This window comes from Rattus norvegicus, chromosome 9, assembly GCF_021556685.1.
Source record: "Rattus norvegicus strain SHRSP/BbbUtx chromosome 9, alternate assembly SHRSP_T2T, whole genome shotgun sequence".
Lineage (NCBI taxonomy): Eukaryota > Metazoa > Chordata > Mammalia > Rodentia > Muridae > Rattus > Rattus norvegicus.
Window position 1 is genome coordinate 71,080,539 of NC_141542.1, and position 20,243 is coordinate 71,100,781.

Genomic DNA, 20,243 nt, shown 5'->3' on the forward strand with positions numbered 1-20,243 from the left:
GAAGTAGGTAACTCTCACTGCTTGGTGGACTTTTGAGAAAGTGTCCACTAAAGAAAGCTACAATGTGTTGCTTGAAGACTTCTGAGAAGTGTTTGTTATCAAGACCGCACAATAATCCATTCTTAGGAGGATGGTATTTTATTCTGTGTGCACCCTTTGTTCTTTGTTTCATATTAGAACAGTGACTATATTCACATTTAAAATTGAACAGAAAATACTAAATAACTATCTTTCTGCTTAGGAGAGATTAACTTTTATGCTCATAACTACTTTTGTGTTATATTTCAAAGTCTCCTCCAAAATTTTATTTTGAAACTTAATACCATTATAGTAGTTTTTAAGGATTGGAGTCTTCAAAGTTGTAGATTGTATCATAATAGCCTTTAATAATGGATTCATGTCTTTAAAGGGGGCTGGCGGCAACTGCCTTCAGCTCTGCTGACCCTTTGCCATTACCATGAGACGATAAGGCACCTAGCATCCCAGAAGACACCAGCAATAAGGTGCCCCTGGATGTGGAGAGCAGAGTCCCATCACACACTAACCCTGTCAGCAACTCCATCTTGGATTTCCTGGCTTCCAGAACTGTGAGAAATCATTTCTGCTCTTTATAAACTTTCTACCCAAAGTTATTTTGTTTCAAAAAGCAAACACAAACTGAGACATTTGGTTAAGGAATTTACTTGGACACTATTGTTATTGGATGCTGTTATTCATAGATGTCTTTCCTCAGAAAGATAATTGTGCATTAGGTGTGTGTATGTATATGTGTGAGTCTGTGCTTGTGTATGTGTGTGTTTGACAAATATATATATATATATATATATATATATATATATATATATATATATATATACAAATATATATGTAAAAGATGAATGAAATGAATGAAAGTATTAGAGCTTTTAGTCTTGACTCAGCCAGGAGTCCTATAGATAATTAACCTTGGTCCTGAGCCAACACTGAAGACCTGAATTCATATAAGAAGTTCACAATCACTACACATGGGCTATGATCATCTTTGGTGGATAGACATCTGCTGCCCTAATTACCTATGACAATCACAAGTACATGCCAGAATATTCATGTCCTGATCTAGAACAAGAACAATTTTCTTCATTTAGGTATCATCATCAAAAGGTATTGTTATTAACATGTTCATTTAGATTACCTATTTGAGTTTGGGAAAGCGAATTATAGTTAGATTGGTGACCATTTCTAGTAAGACTGTAGTAGTAATTAGTAAGGGAGATGTGATAACTAAATTAAAACTAGACTACCAAATAATGTGACCAGAGAATGACCCAAAGAAAACATGGCCTGTGATGAAAGTATGCAAATCAGTAAGGCAGAAAAATCTTGTTCTGATGATCTTAGGTACCTCTTGTGCTGAAGCTCTTTTAGATTATGCTGGGAAGCTTTCTGATGAAGTTGGGCCTCTAGTGTGTATAATCCAATTCTGTAAGGCCTTTCTGGTTTTCTAGAAACTCAAAAGTTATATGAGCAATTACACTAAATGACAGTTTACTCAAATTATGAGAAATACTGCTACCTTCATGGTCCTTGCTCGTTAGATGAAATGTCTTTGTAGTTTAAAAAAAAAATGTATCCCTGGATTACCTAGAACTATATGGACCAGGGTCCCCTCAATCTCGCAAAAATCTACCTCCCTTTGCCTCTTGACTACTGGAGCCAAAAGTAAGCACCAACATTCCTGACATTTTTAGATTTCGTAACTTAATGGATTTTAAAGTATTCTCTTTTCAGACTGGGCCAGCTCATAGGATGTGTGACGAGAGTTTGGGAGAATGCAAGCAAGCAGGTTCAGGAAATTTACCAGACTAGACCTGGACATGGTTCTGAGACCCAAAATAGACCTAAAAATTGGATATGGCACAGTAGGCTAGGTCCAGGCATTCTTATTACGCTCTACTAGCATACAAGATGTGTGATTGGGCCAAGCCTCAAGGCTTGGAGTAGTTCAGACAAGACTGTTCAGACTGTATACTTTGATTTATTTTTGAGAGTACTAATTGTTCTGAAGCAAGGGGATAATGCCTGATTTATTGGATCAAGAGATAGGCAATGGTTCTTCTAAGTTATCTATTGTTGACACCCTTAGAGCATGGCCTAACCTTTTCATATTTGTAAAACTCTCAAGAGAAATCTATACTTGCTCCCAGATTTAATGTGCCTGTGAAAGTGTTTAGCCTTAATAGATCCTGAAATTATGGCAATTGTAGAATGGATAAAGAAATGTTTATGACTCAGGTATTAAAAACAGTGACATGAAGTTTTCAGGTAAATGGATGGAAGTAGAAAAGATTGTCCTGGATGAGCTAATCCAAACCCAGAAAGACAACATGGTATTTACTCACTTTTAAGATATGGACATTAGCCATAAAGTACAGGAAAACCATGCTATGATCCATATAACGGGGGGCGTGGGGGGCCAAGGAGGATGCTTGAACCTCATGAAGAGAAGTAGACATCATGGGGTAGATAGAAGGAGAAAAAGTGTGGGGAAGGGGGTGGGAGGGAACAAGAAGGTTCAAGTCTGGAGAAGACAGAGACAACTGGGAAAGAGAACTGGAATTGGGGTGTGTGTGTGTGTGTGTGTGTGTGTGTGTGTGTGTGTGTGTGAGAGAGAGAGAGAGAGAGAGAGAGAGAGAGAGAGAGAGAGAGAGAGAGAGAGAGAAAGTAAGTTTGCCTGATCTTGATTTAGCTTTGGTAAGTAATATCTATCAAGAAAATCATTCATTTCCTTTAGATTTTGCAGTTTTGTGGGGTACAGGCTTTTGAAATGAGACCTAATGATTTTTTTTTATTTCCTCAGTGTCAGTTGTTATATCTCCCTTTTCATTACTGATTTTATTTTGATACTGTCTGCTTTTTAGTTTGACAAAGGGTTATCTATCTTGTTGGTTTTCTCAAAGAACCAACTCTTCATTTGATTCTTTGCATTGTTCTCTTAGTTTCTAACTGATTTTATTCCGAGTTTGATCATTTCCAGCCCTCTGCTCCTCTTGGGTGTGTTTGCTTCTCTTAGTTGTAGAGCTTTCAGGTGAGCTGTAATGCTAGTATGCGATCTCTCCGATCTCTTTATGAAGGCACTTAGTACTACGAACTTTCCTCCTACCACTGTTTTCATTATAGCCCATAAGTTTGGGCATATTGTGCCTTCATTTTTGTTGAGGTCTAGAAAGTCTTTAATTTCTTTATGTCTTCCCTGACATAAAGAGTTCCCTGAGTAGGGAGTTGTCAAGTTTCTATGCGTTTGTAGGCTTCCTGTTGTTTCCGTTATTGTTGAAGTCCAGCTTTAATCCCTGGTGGTCTGGTAAGATACAGGGGTTTATACAGGGGTTTACTGTAATTTTCTTGTATATGTTAAGACTTGCAGGGGTTGGAGCGATAGCTCAGTGGTTAAGAGCACTGATTGCTCTTCCAGAGGTCCTGAGTTCAATTCCCAGCAACCACATGGTGGCTCACAACCATCTGTAATGGGATCTGATGTCCTCTTCTGGTGCGTCTGAAGACAGCTACAGCATACTCACATACATACAATAAGTGAATGTTTAAAAAACTTTCCTTCCAGTTTCCGACTGTGCCCACAGCTGACCCTGTGCCACAGCTCTCTGTACCTAAATCCTGCTGGGAGAGAGCTGGTCTCCCAGAAGTGCTGACACAGCTGAGAGGACAGATGAGACCACCACTTCTGTTCAAATACGTGGCCCAAATGGAACCTGCCCAGAGCTCTCAGGACACAGGAACCAAGGAGCAGTCTGGCATCCAAATAGCACCTGGGTTTGGTGGGTGTATATGGGCTGGATCCCCAGGTAGGACAGTCTCTGGATGGGCTTTCCTTCAGTCTCTGCTCCACACTTTGTCTCTATATTTCCCCCTGAGTATTTTTGTTCCCCCTTCTAAGAAGGTCTGAAGTAACCACTCTTTCTTTGGTCTTCCTTCTTTTTGAGCTTCATGTGATCTATGAATTGTATCTTGGGTATTCTGAGCTTTGGGCTAATATCCACTTATCAATGAGTGCATAGCATGTGTGTTCTTTTGTTACTGGGTTACCTCATTCAGGATATTTTCTAATTCCATCCATTTGCCTAAAAATTTCATTAAATCATTGTTTTTAATAGCTGAGCAGTATTCCATTGTGTAAATGTGCCACATTTTTTTGTATCCATTCCTCTGTTGAAGAAGGGTTGTTTCCAGCTTCTGATTATTATAAATAAGGCTACTATGAACATAGTGGAGCATGTGTCCTTGTTATATGTTAGAGCATCTTTTGGGTATATGCCTAGGAGTGGTATAGTTGGGTCCTCAGGTAGTACTATGTCCAATTTTCTGAGGAAACTCCAGACTGAAACTCCAGTGGTTGTACCAGCTTGTAATCCAACCAACAAAATGGAGGAGGGTTCCTCTTTCTCTACATCCTCTCCAGCATCTGTCACCTGAGTTTTTGATCTTAGCCATTCTGACTGGTGTGAGGTGGAATCTCGGGGTTTTGATTTGCATTTCCCTGATGACTAAGGATGTTGAACATTTCTTTAGGTGCCTCTTGCCATTTGGTATTCCTCAGCTGTGAATTCTTTGTTTAGCTCTGTAGCCCATTTTTCAAAAGGGTTATTTGATTCTCTGGAGTCTAACTTCTTGAGTTCTTGTATGTAACATGTTGGATATTAGATGCAGGATTGGTAAAGATCTTTTCCCAACCTGTTGGTTGCCATTTTATCCTATTGACAGTGTCCTTTGCCTTACAGAAGCTTTGCTGTTTTATGAAGTCCCATTTGTCAATTCTTGATCTTAGAGCATAAGCCATTGGTGTTCTATACAGGAAATTTTCCCCAATCCCATGTTTTCAAGGCTCTTAACCACTTTGTCTTCTATTAGTTTCAGCATATCTGGTTTTATGTGGAGGTCCTTGATCCACTTGGACTTGAGCTTTGTTCAGGGACATAAGAATGGATCAATTTGCATTCTTCTTCTACATGCTGATCTCCAGTTGAACCAGCACCATTTGTTGAAAATGCTTTTTTACACTGGATGGTTTTAGCTCCTTTGTCAAAGATCAAGTGACCATTAAGTGTGTGGGTTCATTTCTGGGTCTTCAATTCTATACTACTGTTCTGTCTCCTGTCTCTGTACCAATACCATGCAGTTTTTATCACTATTGCTCTGTAATACAGCTTGAGGTCAGGGATGGTGATTCCCCCAGAAGTTCTTTTATTGTTGAGAATAGTTTTCGCTATCCTGGATTTTTTGTTATTCCAAATGAAGTTGCAAATTGCTCTTTCTGTCTCTATGAAGAACTGAGTTAGAATTTTGTTGGGGATTGCATTGAATCTGTAGATTGTTTTTGGCAAAATGGCCATTTTTACTATATTAATCCTGCAAATCCATGAGCATGGAAGGTCTTTCTATCGTCTGAGATCTTCTTCAATTTCTTTCTTCAGAGACTTGAAGTTCTTGTCATACAGATCTTTCACTTGCTTGGTTAGAGTCACACCAAGGTATTTCATATCATTTGTGACTATTGTAAAGGGAGTTGTTTCCCTAATTTCTTTCTCAGCCTGTTTATCATTTGAGCAGAGGAAGGCTACTGGTTTGAGTTAAATTTTATATCCAGCCACTTTGCTGAAGTTATTAATCAACTGTAGAAATTCTCTGGTGGAATTTTTGGAGTAATTTATGTATATTATTGTATCATCTGCAAATAGTGAATATTCTGACTTCTTCTTTTCCAATTTGTATCACTTTGATCTCTTTTTGTTGTCTCATTGCTCTGGTTAGGGCTTCAAGTACTATATTGAATAGGTAGGGAGAGAGTAGGGAAGTCTTGTCTAGTCCCTGAGTTAACTTTACTCTTCAACAAAGCTTGTGTAGTCATAATCTTAAACTGATAGAAATCTTCATCACTGATATAAAACTGAAGTTATAATTTCTTACATTGGTACAGAATTTATATATTGACATAGATTTAAGGTTTTCATTGTTATAAATCCTTGTATATTGATACAAAATTTAAAATTAATAGTTACTCTTAGATAAGCATTGTGCCTATGCAACTCATTTAAGAATACAAGGCTTTGACTCAGTCCTTCTAATAGCTGCTATCACAAACTGCTTAGGATGATCAAGTAAAGCAAGTTACGGGCCAGATAGCAAACTCGTGGTTATGTTAGGTTCTGATTTAACTATAATAAAGTATTTTCAATATTATTCAAATAGAAATAGCTAAGGGTAGTTAAGGTTTAACAGTTTGGATATACTTTAGTCTTCAAAACATCAGAAATCAACAGAATATGACATTTAATGTTATTTCATTATTAAAGATCATTTGACTATGGGACATGTCTGCTCCTGACAGCACCTCCTCTACAGTTCAAAGAAGGCGTTAAGCATCATTATCTCCAGAGTTGCTTTATGGTACCAAATGTAGGCCACTGGCAGGAATGGCCCTAATTCATCTGCAGATAAAGAATACTGTCCAGGAAAGGATACACATGTAGGATAGTCGACAGCTTAGCTCTGCCAAGACAGGGTGAACTAGTCCTTCATAATTCTGCTTCACATAAGGTCTGCCAGATGGATCTGGGCCAGAAGGCTGAAGACAGATGTTCCAGTGTTGTAAGAAATTAGGGGACTGTCCATGTAGTCAGCAATCTCTGCAAATTGGTTACGTTTTGGAGGCTATGTTTCTGTACTTCCTGTGTATCCAGGTAATATTTAACTCATGTTTGGATCTCTGACAAGGTTGAAGACTAGCTATCATCTCAAAATCAAACTTAAGTTCTTTAGCATTGAGGAAGATGTGGATTTGAAAGGATGGTTTTCAGATGGTAATGCAAGTTAAAATCAAAACATAAGGTAAGAACTGTAGACTCTTTCAGTTAGGATAGATGATAGAATATGCACCTAAATTGACATAATTGATAGACTGGACGCTGTTAGTGTGTATCATACCTCATAGTTTGCATAACTGTTCTAATTATGTTCAGCATATATCCGAAAAGGCTTTTTTAGTGGACAAAAAGGGGGGAAATGTAGCAGCTTGTATTCTTATGCTAATTATAATTGGGAAATAAAGTTGTCAGCAGCCAATAGCAGGTAGACAAAAGCAGGACTTTTAGGATTCCTAGGCAAGAAACGCAAGAGAAGGAGAAGAAAGGATTCACCCATGACAAGGATGTAGGACAGACCACGCTGGGAAGGTGCAGGACGGTGAATGGCTGAATTGTAGGTGCAAGAGCAAAGCAGCTCCAAGAAGGGCTGTCTAGAAAGATCCATGGGCAGCAAAGATAAAATATAGATTTAGTAAGTATTAACTCAGGAATATCAGAGGAGAGTGTGTTAGCCACGCAGAGGTTCAGGAGTGGCCCAAGCATTAAGCTAGCTTAGAACATATTAAAAGTAAGATGGTGTGGGGTTGGGGATTTAGCTCACTGGTAGAGCGCTTGCCTAGCAAGCGCAAGGCCCTGGGATCAGTCCCCAGCTCCGAAAAAAAAAAAAAAGATGGTGTATGTGTCTTTCATTCATGAATCCAGAGATCTTGTGTGGGTGCAGAGGAGGTATGCACACACACTGAGAGCATAGAGCAGATCTTTAATAATTTACTGCTACAAGACAGCTGTCAAATGTGGACGTGATGCTCCGAACACTTTTCCCTATTCAATTAAAAAGTTCACTTTTAAAAAATATTAAAAGTTGATGTATTAAAACATTGAAACAGGGGCTGGAGAGATGGCTCAGTGGTTAAGAGCACTGACTGCTCTTCCTGAGGTCCTGAGTTCAAATCCCAGCAACCACATGGTGGCTCACAACCATCTGTAATGAGATTCAATGCCCTCTTCTGGTGTGTCTGAAGACAGCTACAGTGTACTCATATACAATAAATAAATCTTTAAAAAAAAAAAAAAAAACATTGAAACAGTTAAGTATTACTCTAAATAGGTTGAAATGTACTGCCATTTAATGCACATAAGAAAATATAAGAGTATGTTTCTCCTGTAATTATTTATGAAATATAAATTATTAATGAAATATAAGAAATAGTAATTATCATAATGTCATAAGACATGACATTTTACAATGTTAAGTTCTCTGACAACTGTTCAGTTCTTTTTCTAGTTTGTCTTCTTGAATTGCTTTTTCTATTTCCTCATTTAAATGTCTAACCCTGTAAGCCTTCTTTTCTGAATTCCTTCTTGTGGTACCCGTTTTGTGGTGTACTTATAGTACTTTTGCATCCAGAGACATGTTGCCTTTATAGGCGCCCCAGCCAATGACTGAGTAAGAGACCTCACCATGCCAGCCAGGGAGCTGGAGGTCTCCTGTCCCAAGCCACCACCCTTTTCTACAAATGCTACTCACCAGTCCACCTTTGTGGAGCCCAGTTGAGTTTATGTAACAATATACTAGAAAGTGGAGTTTTAGAGAATAAAATTGCTTCATGAAAACCGGATGTATCTCAGTAAGAGAACACTTTCCTGACATGCCAAGCTAGTGTGCTGGTTCAGTGAGACCCTGTACACATGTGCACACATGCACATACAAACACACTCATGCACACACAACAAATAGAGATACTCTTTATTCTGACCACTCAATCAGACATCTCCTAATGCTGTTGCTAATGAAATGGGTGACCTCATCATCTGAAATTCCTTTCAAGTTGAGAATAAGCCATTAACATGCATTCTTTGGGCCTGATCATTCTATACAGATGAAGCCACTTTTTTTTTTTCCAATTCAACCTTTATATCACAACAGGTTTTCTCAAACACTCTACCTACCAATATTTTGGGCTTCAGGGTGCCCTGAGCACTAGCCTACTGCCCATTTTAAGGCAGGAGTTAATCTTCTAAGGGGGACCTCATCTCCATTGGTTGGAATTATGTTGGGACCTGTACTCAAGTAGCTTACAGAACCCATCTTTTACCCACTTCAAAATGTCAGCTCACCGATTTTTTTTTCCTCTCTACTACCTCAAAATTCTAATTACTACGTAATTCACAGTTTCATAATAAAATAACCTGTCTGGGAACTATGGACCTGCAGGTGGTATCATTTTCTAGTTATTCCTTACCGTGTCTTCACTTATCATGGCATTCACTCCTTTGCATTCAAGGTTTGCTACCCTGTTTAAGTATCATGCTTAAACATTGTATTTTGTCACCTTTGGGTCTAGGTAACAAGGGGTCAAAACCCCCAGAACTGTGCGTCCAAATAAACCACTTCTCATTTTAAGTGGCTTGCCTCAGGCATTTGTCTCAGTAATGGAAAGCTAACACAGGGCCTTGCAATATTCTACTGCCATAGGCAGAGCTGAGCAAGCCTCGCTGCTGCTGACCGGTGATACATTCTTACACGTCTCTGGCTGTTACACATGTCTCTTTGTGAAAATATAACAATGTTAAGTGAAATGGTAGAGTTCAGTTACATTTTGGCATAACCTAAAGAAAAGTGTGAGACACAGTAAGCATTAACAGAGAAGCGATAGAGCCAGTGACACCATGGGAATGACTCAGGACTGTGGCTGGCCTAAGGAAGAACAACTGTGCCATGTAGGCTATGTAACTCAGCCTTCCTTACATTCTCTTGGTATGTAACTCTCTCCTTTCTCGACAGAACGGCTGGCTGGCCACTAACCATGCAGTTTCAGCTCACACCCAAGGAAGAAGGAAAAAGGAAATTCTTGTTTGGCCCAGGTAGGAGCAAGACTCCATGGAGTAGAATCTTAGCAGTAGCAAATATATTCAAGAAAGCAGAGAGCTGGGATGGAAAGGGAAGGGAGGAAGGAAGTAGAACAATGGAAGAAGAGAGGCTAAATTCCTAATCTGCTGCTCTAAATGGGAACAAATGTTCCTCTGAAGGAATCTCTGGACAGGAGTAACAAAGCTTGGCCAGAGTTTTAAACCTCTGTGGAGAAGGTAAAAATAACAACTAATAATGCCTGTCCTCCACAAAAGCAGAAGCCACATAACTCTCTCAAGAGAACTTAATGTAGAGTAAAACAGTAACATTCAAAAAATGGTAGCTTGTTTAAAATTATGTTCTAATGTGACAGTTCTGTCTATTCACAGGCATACATATGCCATGGCACACATGGAGGTCAAAGGACAACTCTGGGGGATTTCTCATCTTCCACCTTGTCGAAGCAGGGTCTTTCTGGTTGATCTCTGGCCCACAAGCTCCCACCTCTCACCTCTCATCGTTGCCTTCTTCACTGCCATAAGATGGCCAGCACATCAGGTTTACATGGGTAAGTGATTACGGCAAGCACTTTCACGGAGCCATCTCCCTGGCCCTAGCTGTGATTTTCAATGTTAAATAAACACACAATACAGATTTTCCCCCTTAGAGAATTGTTAAGACTTGTTTCTACCAATATTGTTTAGCAGATATGAGAAACAAGGCCTGTCTATGTCTATAGCTAAAGAAACAGACTCGTGAACAGTAAAAGATTACACTACGTGTTCCTACCAGTAACTGATTTTTTTTTTTTTTTTTTTTTGAGGCAGGGTCTGATGTAATTAAGCTGGCTCTAAATTTCCTGTGCTGTAGCCAAGCATGACCCTGAAGTTCTCCTCTGCCTCCAAGTGTGTCCACATCTGGTTTTGACTCCATGCACACTAGGAAGACTCTGTCAACTGAGGTGCAGTCCTAGCTCACCCAATATCATTTTGTTAGTTGCTGACCACAATAACCACTGACACAGACACCCCATCTGTCTTTCCTCCACTTTACTACTCAGAGAACTTACTCCACAGGAAAAATGCTCACACAGGATTCCAAGACCTAAACTTATCAATCATAATTAGTTAGCTTTATCACAATAGCTTAAGGGCATGAAATCAAAAATTTTAAAAGGTGAAATCTCAATTATAAAAATAGGATTTATTTACATATAGAAACATACAGAATACAAGATACATTTACTAACTACTTACAATTCTGCTTTTCAACTGGGGAGTTGCGTACACAGTGTAAAGAGTGGGAGGAGCTCCTAAAGTCTCCATTGTATTTTGCGTTGTAGTTGCGTATACAGTGTAAAGAGTGGGAAGAGCTCCTAAAGTCTCCATTGCATTTTGATCCCAGTCTCACATGGTTTCCCTTTACTGGATCAGTCATAAAAGATTAGAGCATTTATTGTCCAAGAAACAGTCTATCTAGCAAATTTTTTTTCAATCTGAGATTCAAGAACATGTAATGAAGTATCTTTAAACTTTGTCAACACTTTATTCCATACATCCAACTTCCCAGCCCTTTAGTGCTGTGACACATAACTGAACATGATCATCCCTTTTCTCCACTGGGAAGCCACATGTACTGGTTGTTTTGCCTTGGAACACTGAGCTTTGAACTAAGCCTGATTCCAAGGCTTATACTCTGAAATTAACATGCCCACAGATAAATGCCAAATTCACCAATTATTTGTCTTCCCACCGTAAAATCATCTTAAATAATTTTGTTAGGTGCTGACTGTAAGTAATAGCTATGAGAAATGGTGCCGTATATAAATGGAACAAATATTTCAGAGAAATACATGTTCACACTTTATATTTAAGAACGGTGCAACTGGGTGGTGGTGGCACACACCTTCAATCTTAGTACTTGGGAGGCAGAAGCAGGCCTGAGGTCAAGGCCGGCCTGGTCTACAGACTAAGTACCAGGATAGTCAAGACTACAAAGAGAAACCCTGTCTCAACAAACAAAACAAAACTGCAGGCTGAGGATGTAGCTCAGTGGTATATCACTTGCTTAGCATAGCAGTACAAGGCGCTGGTTTCAATATATAGCACAAGAAAATAAATACATAAATAACTGTCCTCAGTGGTGGCTATCTCAGTAGTGTACTCTGTAATGCCTGAAGGACAAACCACACTGTCTGTCTCCCATATACCAGCACCATCAAAACACCTGGGACTCAGGAGGTCAGTAGATATTAAGTAGAAAATAGTATGTTCAGTTCCAGCTGACTCAAGCCAATATTGTCCATTTAGGTGTTAGGAAAGATTTTATTGTAGAATGCTAACAGAAAAGAATAATATGTACATTCTCATAGGAATAATAGCTTTGCATATATTCCAGAGACAAAAGCAGTGTTTCGATTTTCAAAGGCTTGAATCCGGAGCCTTGTACATATGATGCAAGCAGGCAGTCTACAGCTGAGCTACAACCCCTGCAGTAGGTACAGTGATGACAGTACCATTTTATCATCAAGAACAATAAGGTCTCAACAGAAGGTATGGTCCACACATCGTCCTATACGTTACACTGCTTATATGACACAGTAGGTATACAAAAGCTTTTGTGCCATTGCAGTGTTCCCACTGCTCTGATAGATGAGAGACATATTGTAGGCAATATCTCTTCGTAAATCTAACTGGTCAACTTCTATACCCTAGAAGAAAAAAAGATTATTTCCATTTGTCAACTATGTCAATATTGTAACAAACTTCTATAATTTTCCAAAATGATTTCAATTCATGTACTAAAAACATACCTTGGACCTAATTATCATAATCAGAATTTCACCAAATGTTTAAACATCAGGTTATAGAAGTCTCATCAGCCAGAGCAGAACAGACTTAATTCTGTCTCACTGTGCAGAACTGGAAAGAAGTTGGTGACCTCCAGTGAGAGCTTGACGTGACTCCTGTTCCTTAGGGAGACTCTGAACTCTCGGGAAATTCCCTTGTTGTGATACTCACTTTCACAGATGGGGCCAAAAATAGATGCTGCTACTCAGAGTTGGCTTGAGAAATTAGAGTACCAATTAAACTTAAGAAACTACATTAATATTGTTCTGTCTACATAAGGAGGCTGAGAAGATGGCTGAATGTATATAATACTTGCTGGACAAGCATTAGGATGAGTTCATATCTCCAGGACTCAAGTAAAAGCTGGATACAACAGCACATCACATTGTAACCCCAGTGATCCTACAGTGAGATGGGATGTGCGAGGTGAGCCCCAGTAGCTCATGGGTCAGCAGCAGTGATCAAGAAAGCCTGTCTCAAACAAGATGAAAGGCAAGGACCAACACTGAAGTTGTCCTAGGAACTCTACACATGTGCATAGTTCAAATGGTTTTACTACAAAAGAAATACTTTTGAGACAAGATCTTTTGGTAGCTTGGGATCCTCCTCGGAGTCCCATGAGATTACTGGCATGTATCTCTACTCCAGGTCCAGACAAATTTTACTTTAAAAGCTATGATTTACATCACTGTCTAGACCATAATACATAGCAGACCATACTTGTCTACAGATAAAAAGGAGATGACATCTAAGTTTATAAACTTACCTCTACCACAATCGGAGGAAGTGCCAGAGCCTTCTGGTAATAGTGGATCGCAAGGTGTGTCAGCCCCAGCTGATGAAGGCCGCGGCCCAGATTGTAGAAAGATTCCTGGCAAGGCCCACGGATGCTGAGGTATCGATTAAGGAAGGAAAATCCCTGTCAAGGAGAAAAGAATGGCTGAGTATGCTCAACTGACTCTGAGATGCTACCCAACCACCAAGGACAGCACACTGGAAAAGAAGGCCACACGTTATAACTCTGGCTACATCAAACAGTAAATCATGAATGTGTTGAATGCAGTCATACTGACAAGATTTTATAATCTGGTTTAGACCTCTTAAGAATTCACTATATAGCCCAATCTGGCCTTGGGCATCTCTTACCACCCTGAGTAGTACACATCTGGCCGAGTTTATATTCATATTAGAACAAACTATTTTTTAAAACATAGTTTTGCACTATTATATGAACTAACAGAAAATTTCTCCCCTGCTTGCTTTCTCACACTCTCTCTGGCAGAGATATATTCATGGAACTAATACTCTTGCAAAAAACTAACTCTAAATGAATCAAAGACCTAGACCTGAAACACTGAAACTTCTAGCAGAAAAACATAGGCAGTACCCCATACAACATAGGTGAAGGAAAGGTCAAAAATCGACATGTGAGTCTTAATAAAACTAAAAAATTAACAGAGTGAGTGAATCTTTGCCAACTATCCAACTGACAGAGGATTAACATCCAGACGATACAAAGAATTCAATAGACATCACCCATTTGAAAAAAAAAAAAATGGGTCTGGGACTTAAACAAGAGCATTCTAAAAAAATATCTCAAAAAATGTTTACCACCATTAGAAATTATGGAAATGCAACACTGCATGCAAAACATTGAGATTTTCATCTTACTCCATGAAACAACTGACTAAAAGTTAGGGGATGTAGGAAAATAGAGAACCCTCATTCACTACTGGTGGTATGGTGGGACTGCTAACTGGTCCAGCGACTACAGCAATCAATGCTCACTGATGCTCTGATACAACAGGTAGGAAACAGAAACAACCTACATGTCCTACACCTGACAAATGGAGAATGAAAATGTGCTTTGCCCTCACACAGCGCTATTCAATGTTTGGAGCTAGACAAGATTATGACCCAAAGACAGACATCGCATGTTCTCCCTCACTAGAGGCTCCTGGCTCCGTCTCTTCAGATTCGAGTACAATAGCCTGTAGTAACTACAGAAATCCAGAAAATAAAATGAGACCACTTCCAGAATAAGGGATGGTGGTGAGCCACGAAGAAGGGAATAAACAGGAGGGGGAAGGGGAAACAGCAAGATACAAGTCACCTGAGAAGGGAATTGGGAAGGGGGCACTCTACAGAGCTGAAAGGGAGCTAGGTACAGAAAAAAGATGGAGGAAGAAAAATAACAAGACTGTCTGAAAAAGCCACAAGAAACATACTATTAAAATATTTTAAAAAATAACATATATGTATATTTATACAGAGAATTATATAATTTTAATAAACTTTTCTCATCTGGTATTCCCTCCAAGAGCCAAACACCAAGATTACCAATAGCAGAGTTGAGAAGCCCTTTCTTTTGAATTGTTGGCCTGGACTGCCCAAGAGACTCCCAAAACATACAGCCTACTACTGTTGCCCTTGGTTGTCCCCCATAAGTGGAAGGTAAGTCCCTACAATTGAAAACACCATGTACTTCAGAAACCTAAGTTTCAGAGCTGGAACTGACCTGAATGCCCACTTTGAGGACTAGCTTTCATGGTACCAAAAGGAGGGAGGTAACCAATATTCCTACCCAGCTACGACACGTATGAACCACCAAATCAACAACCAGCATGGCTCAGTAACCTTAAGGGTGCAGAAGTGGAATGCATACCTTGGCAGTAACCAACAGCTCTCTATTTGAACTCAAGGCCCACGCAACAGGAGGAAAACCACACCAGGTACTAGAAACCCAGCTAGCTTCTCAGTGCTACTGAAGTCGTAAAGTCATGGTTATTGGAAGAGAATGTACAAGCACTTTATTAAAAGCAATATAATTCCTAACAAAACCTATTAAACATTTGTCTTTATACCCACAGATAAGTGTAGTCTTTACCCCTCATCAAGGAACCTTTTCTTTGCAACAGAGACCACTACCAAAAGAAATAAAAATGGAAATGCAGAGTTGAGGAGCTAAGTCCCAACAGATACATCTATAAAACACTCCCAAGGTCTCAGTTATTAAGGAAAGTTGGTAGCTGGTTTAGTACACCCAGAACACCAGTGGGCTGTCCAGTGCCAAACAGTCAGCCCTGGACACATGCAACTAACATTCTATGAACTGAACAGTCTCAACAGGTTGTATTTAGGAACATACACATACATGTTTGCATGTTAACAACAATGAAGAAGTGTGGGGAGGGGTATTTTAGGTGGTTTGGATAGAATAAAGGATAAAAACATTATAATCATATAATTTTAAGTTTAAAAAGAGCTAAGGGGGGGGGGCTAGAGAGATGGCTCAGTGGTTAAGAGCACTGACTGCTCTTCCAGAGGTCCTGAGTTCAAATCCCAACAACTACCTGGTGGCTCACAACCATCTTTAACAAGATCTGATGCCCTCTTCTGATGTGTCTGAAGACACTACAGTATACTTATATATAATAAATAAATAAATCTTAAAAATAAAGAACTAAGAATTCTTCCTTTTTTGGAAACTAGACAGATATTGAACCAATAATCCTACATATGATAGGCAAGTATTCTAACATGGAACAATACTTCTGGGCTAATTTTATCAACTTGACATATAATCTACAATCACCTGAGAAGTCTCAATGAGGGACTATCCAACTTAGACTGGCCTATGAGCATGTATGTATGGGATTACCTTGGTTACTTTGAGGTGAAAAGACCAAACCCACTGTGGGGGGCACCATACCTTAATCAGGGGATTTTGAACTATGGAAGAGTGGAGAAAGCAAACTGAGGTCAAGCATGCATGCCTTCATTGTTCCTTGCTCTAACTGGGGCTATAATATGACCAACTCCTTAAAGTTCTTCCCACTTTGACTATGACTGTCAACAACTTGGGACTGTGAGCTAAAGGTAAAATAAACACTTTCTCCCCCTAAGTTGTTTTGTCAAGGTGTTTTATCATAGCAACAGAAAATGAAACTAGAATATCTCCTAATCTTAAAAGAAAAAACACATACACAAATTTAGTGATGATATAACACTCTATTTAAATGTTAGATATTTTAACCAATTTGTATTACTTTTAGGGGGGTGTGTGTGTTTGGTTGGGGTGGGATATGGGTACATGCATGCAAGTGCCAATGAAGGCCTAAGGCATTTGATCCTCTGGAAGCTGGAGTTATAGATGGTTGTGAACTACCTGACATTGTTACTGTTAAGCCCCTTAGAACGGACTTTAAATCAGTTAATTTAGGGGCTGAGGAGATGACTCAGCAGGTAAGGCACTTGTTGCACAAGCCCAAGGACTGGAGCTCTAATCACTAGCACACCTAACTGCCTTGTGGTCACGGCAGTTTGCCTGTAATCCCAGTGCTAAGAACGTGGAGACCAAATTCTTGGAGCAATGTGGCTAGTTAGACTAGCTGAATCAGAGTTCTGGATTCAAGTAAGAGACCCTGCCTTAAGGTGCAAAACAATTCAGAAAGATTCTGAGTCCGTTTCTGGCCTCTACAGATGCAGGTCAATGTGTGTAGATGCACTTATACAGAAGTGTAACTATGTACACACGAAACTAATTAAATGAATCTGTAGACCTAAGACAGTTGGAGCCCCCAGAGAGTATAAAAGGACCTAATTCAAAATCCTGTAGAACCTACCTATGTCTTTACCTGCTATGATCTGACTCTATATGTTCATGAACTGCTATAAATCAGCCTCAAATCTTCAGTATAACAATATGCTGTATCCTAGGAGTCTGGGACACAGGAGTAAGTACTGAATATTCTCAACATGTTTTTCAAGCAGGCACTGCTTTTGAAACCAGGTTTTTAAAAAGACATTACGTATATTCACTCACTTCCACGAACACGAGGAAATTGGGAGAACCGAATGCATTACCTGCACAGTCAGCGCATGCCTCTTCAGCACATACTTCTGAGATGCCATGTGAATAAAGGTGAGGCCTATGCAGAGATTGTAAAGAGGCTCACTGGGATAGGCACGGAAGGCTTGGACATACTGTCCTGGAAGGTAAGCAAGGCCAGATGATGTGGTAAGAATACCGTTCCTGCTTTCCTCATCACTCAAATATGTTCTAAAACCAAACATCATTGGTTTTAATATAGAAAGACCCTAGTATCAGAACTGGGGAGATGGCTCTGGTTAAAAACACTGACTACTCTTCTGGAGGTCCTGGGTTCATGTCCTAGCAACCACATGGTGGCTCATAATCATCTGTACTGGGATCTGATGCCCTCTTCTGGTGTGTCTGAAGACAGCGACAGTGTACTCACATATATAAAATAAATCTTAAATTTAAAAAAAGACCCTAGTATCTTAAATATCAATCACACACATATTCATTTAAACTTTACAGCAATGTACAACACTATTAGAAGTATCCTCATTAAGTGTATCCTGATGATAAAGAGTAACGTCAGTAGAGATAAACATTTCTATATAGAACACTCTAAAGTAATTCAGCAGAACAATCATAATTTATTTTATGACCTTAAGTCTATTTTCATAGTGAAGGGAGAATGTCTGTGTTATGTGTGATGGTGTCCATGTGTCTGTCCATGCAGTTGCCATGTGAGGACTTCTAAACCTAATCAGGAATAACTGCTGACTTAAACCACAAACAAACAAACATTCTTCTTCTCATTATTACTAAGAACACTTACGTAGCAGGCTCTGTTTTTAATACTTCTTCAGACCAACTCATTTAATGTTCAAAATAGTCTCTACTCTAGGCAGCTGTGTCCGGAGCAGAAGCCAGCCCCTGACCACTACAACAGTCAGGCGCCAGCACACTTACCAAGTGCATGTTTGAAACTGCCAGATACAAATGCATTGTGTCCATTCAAAACGCACAGAGCATGATTATCTGGATTCTTCAGCATCAGACGGAGACAGAAGCGATGATGTCTTACATCTTGGGAGTGCATGGTAACTTGATTGAAAATATTCCACAGCTGGGGCTTATTGACATTTTCCATTACCATTACCCTAAAACAGCAGAAGGTGTGTGAAGGGAAACAATGGCTGTCTGCCCCGCCTCTCAGCTTACTATAGCTACAGAACCATAAACAAGGAAAAACTTAGTGTGCCCGCACTGTTAAAAGGCTTCATATATGATAACGTACAAAAGTATGATGTTCTTTCACAAATGGGATACGGGAAAAAAGAGGTTAAGTAACTAAGCCTGATGTCATGTAACCAGGCAGTGTCAGTGGGGACCTGAACCTGAGAAATGCCCCCCTCGAGTTTACCCCATGAAAGAACACCTAAGAATTACCAGTGAACCAATGAGCCACAAGGGCGTTAGAAACAACACGGTTTAGTAACTCTTGACGGTGAGCGTCTTAAGTCAGTAAGCACACACATGCTACCAAAGTATGTAGTTAAAGTATGACAAAAGAGGGCTAGAGCACCCTTTGCAGATCCAGTTCCCAGCACCCACATGTTGGCTTACAGCCATGTGCAAGTCCAGTTCCAGAGGATCTGATGCCTTCCTGTGACCTCCATGGGCTCCTGTACAGTGTACACATACATACGCTCGGGCACAGATACAGACATAAATATTTCTAAAGTATGATTTCTGATTGGAAAGTCACCTGATATAGTCATAGGCCTTTCTGAAATTTTTGTCCAGAATTGCAGCAGAGAGACCAAAGTATTCTAGTTCTTTGCGTTTCTGTCTGTCATCATAAAATGAATAATATTCCAGGGAAGAATCTACGAGCAATTCAGCTTCTTGGAACCGGGACAGATCACTCAGGGTATATATGGCCTTTAGGAGAAGGTTCCACCAGTCATCTTTTGGCAAGACACTTGTGAGTACAGCAAATATTGCTAAAATGAGACAAATGAAAGCCAGTGAGGACAGTGTGGGTTCCAGACACAGCAATGGTGGAAAAGACAAATGCACATGCTGTACATCCACAAGTGCAGGCAGCCGTCACAGCCTCTGCCCTAAGCTCCTGTTGATAACCTGACAAAAGGAAGAATCAAGTAGTTGCTTATGCAGACTCCCTCAATCCTATGTCTTTCAACAACCTGGCATTCCAATTAGCTCGAACTACAAAGCCAAACAGATCCCACCGGCCTCTGCCGGTCTGGGCTCAGACACATGCTGCTCTAACAAATGTCCTCTCATGGGTGATCACATGGACTTCTGCATGCATGCTTGCAACCTTCTGAGGTTTGGAAAGTGACTTGACTTCCACACTTAACAGATTTGGGTTTGTTTAGTCTTTTTCTAATCTCATTTTTCTTTTCTCTGCCTTAAAATTTCACTTTTCCTTTAACATCCTTTTCATTTCTCCAGAAGGCTCCTTTTAAAAACTACATTAAAAATAGCAGGTCAGACATGGAAGTGAGCATTGATAAACTTCAGTACTCAGGATAATGACGTGGGAATGTGCTGGCTAAGGCCAGTCTGGGCTACACGGCAAGGTCAAGACAAGCCAGAGCAATTTAGAGGAAAAGGGAGGGAGGAGGAACAAGAAGGAAGGAGGGGAGGTAGACAGGAAAAGGGGTGGGGGAAAGAGGAGGGAAGGAAGAATAAGGGAAGAAAAGTGGGGAGAGGAGGGAAGAAGAGAGGGATAAAAACTTGGGTTGGTGATTGGAGCTCAGTAGCAGAGTGTTTGCCTAGTATGTGTTAAGTCCCTCAGTTCAGTCCTAACACCGAAAGAGAAAAATGGAGGGAGATAAAATGGAAGA

At 39.8% G+C, this 20,243-nt stretch overlaps 1 protein-coding gene and 1 long non-coding RNA gene across 4 annotated transcripts in view; one reads left to right on the forward strand and one right to left on the reverse strand.

Moving 5' to 3' along the window:
* Nucleotides 1-409: 409 nt before the first annotated feature.
* LOC148003731 (uncharacterized) lies at nt 410-17,475 on the forward strand. Its single transcript, XR_015629557.1, has 5 exons — nt 410-587; nt 9,637-9,716; nt 10,092-10,270; nt 14,873-15,005; nt 17,322-17,475. It is a non-coding gene; the product is annotated as an uncharacterized LOC148003731 (long non-coding RNA).
* Gtf3c3 (general transcription factor IIIC subunit 3) overlaps nt 10,887-20,243 on the reverse strand; it is a 34,420-nt gene continuing 25,063 nt past the window's right edge. For 2 of the 3 annotated variants that reach the window (XR_015628701.1, XM_087566581.1), the window contains 5 exons: nt 19,136-19,373; nt 18,337-18,527; nt 17,418-17,542; nt 13,318-13,470; nt 10,887-12,412 (listed from right to left, as the gene is read on the reverse strand). Coding sequence is in view for 2 of the 3 variants with exons in the window: in XM_087566581.1 (XP_087422707.1) it covers nt 12,290-12,412; nt 13,318-13,470; nt 17,418-17,542; nt 18,337-18,527; nt 19,136-19,373 (830 nt within the window). In the remaining variant the exon portion in view is untranslated. 3 annotated transcript variants of the gene reach the window in all.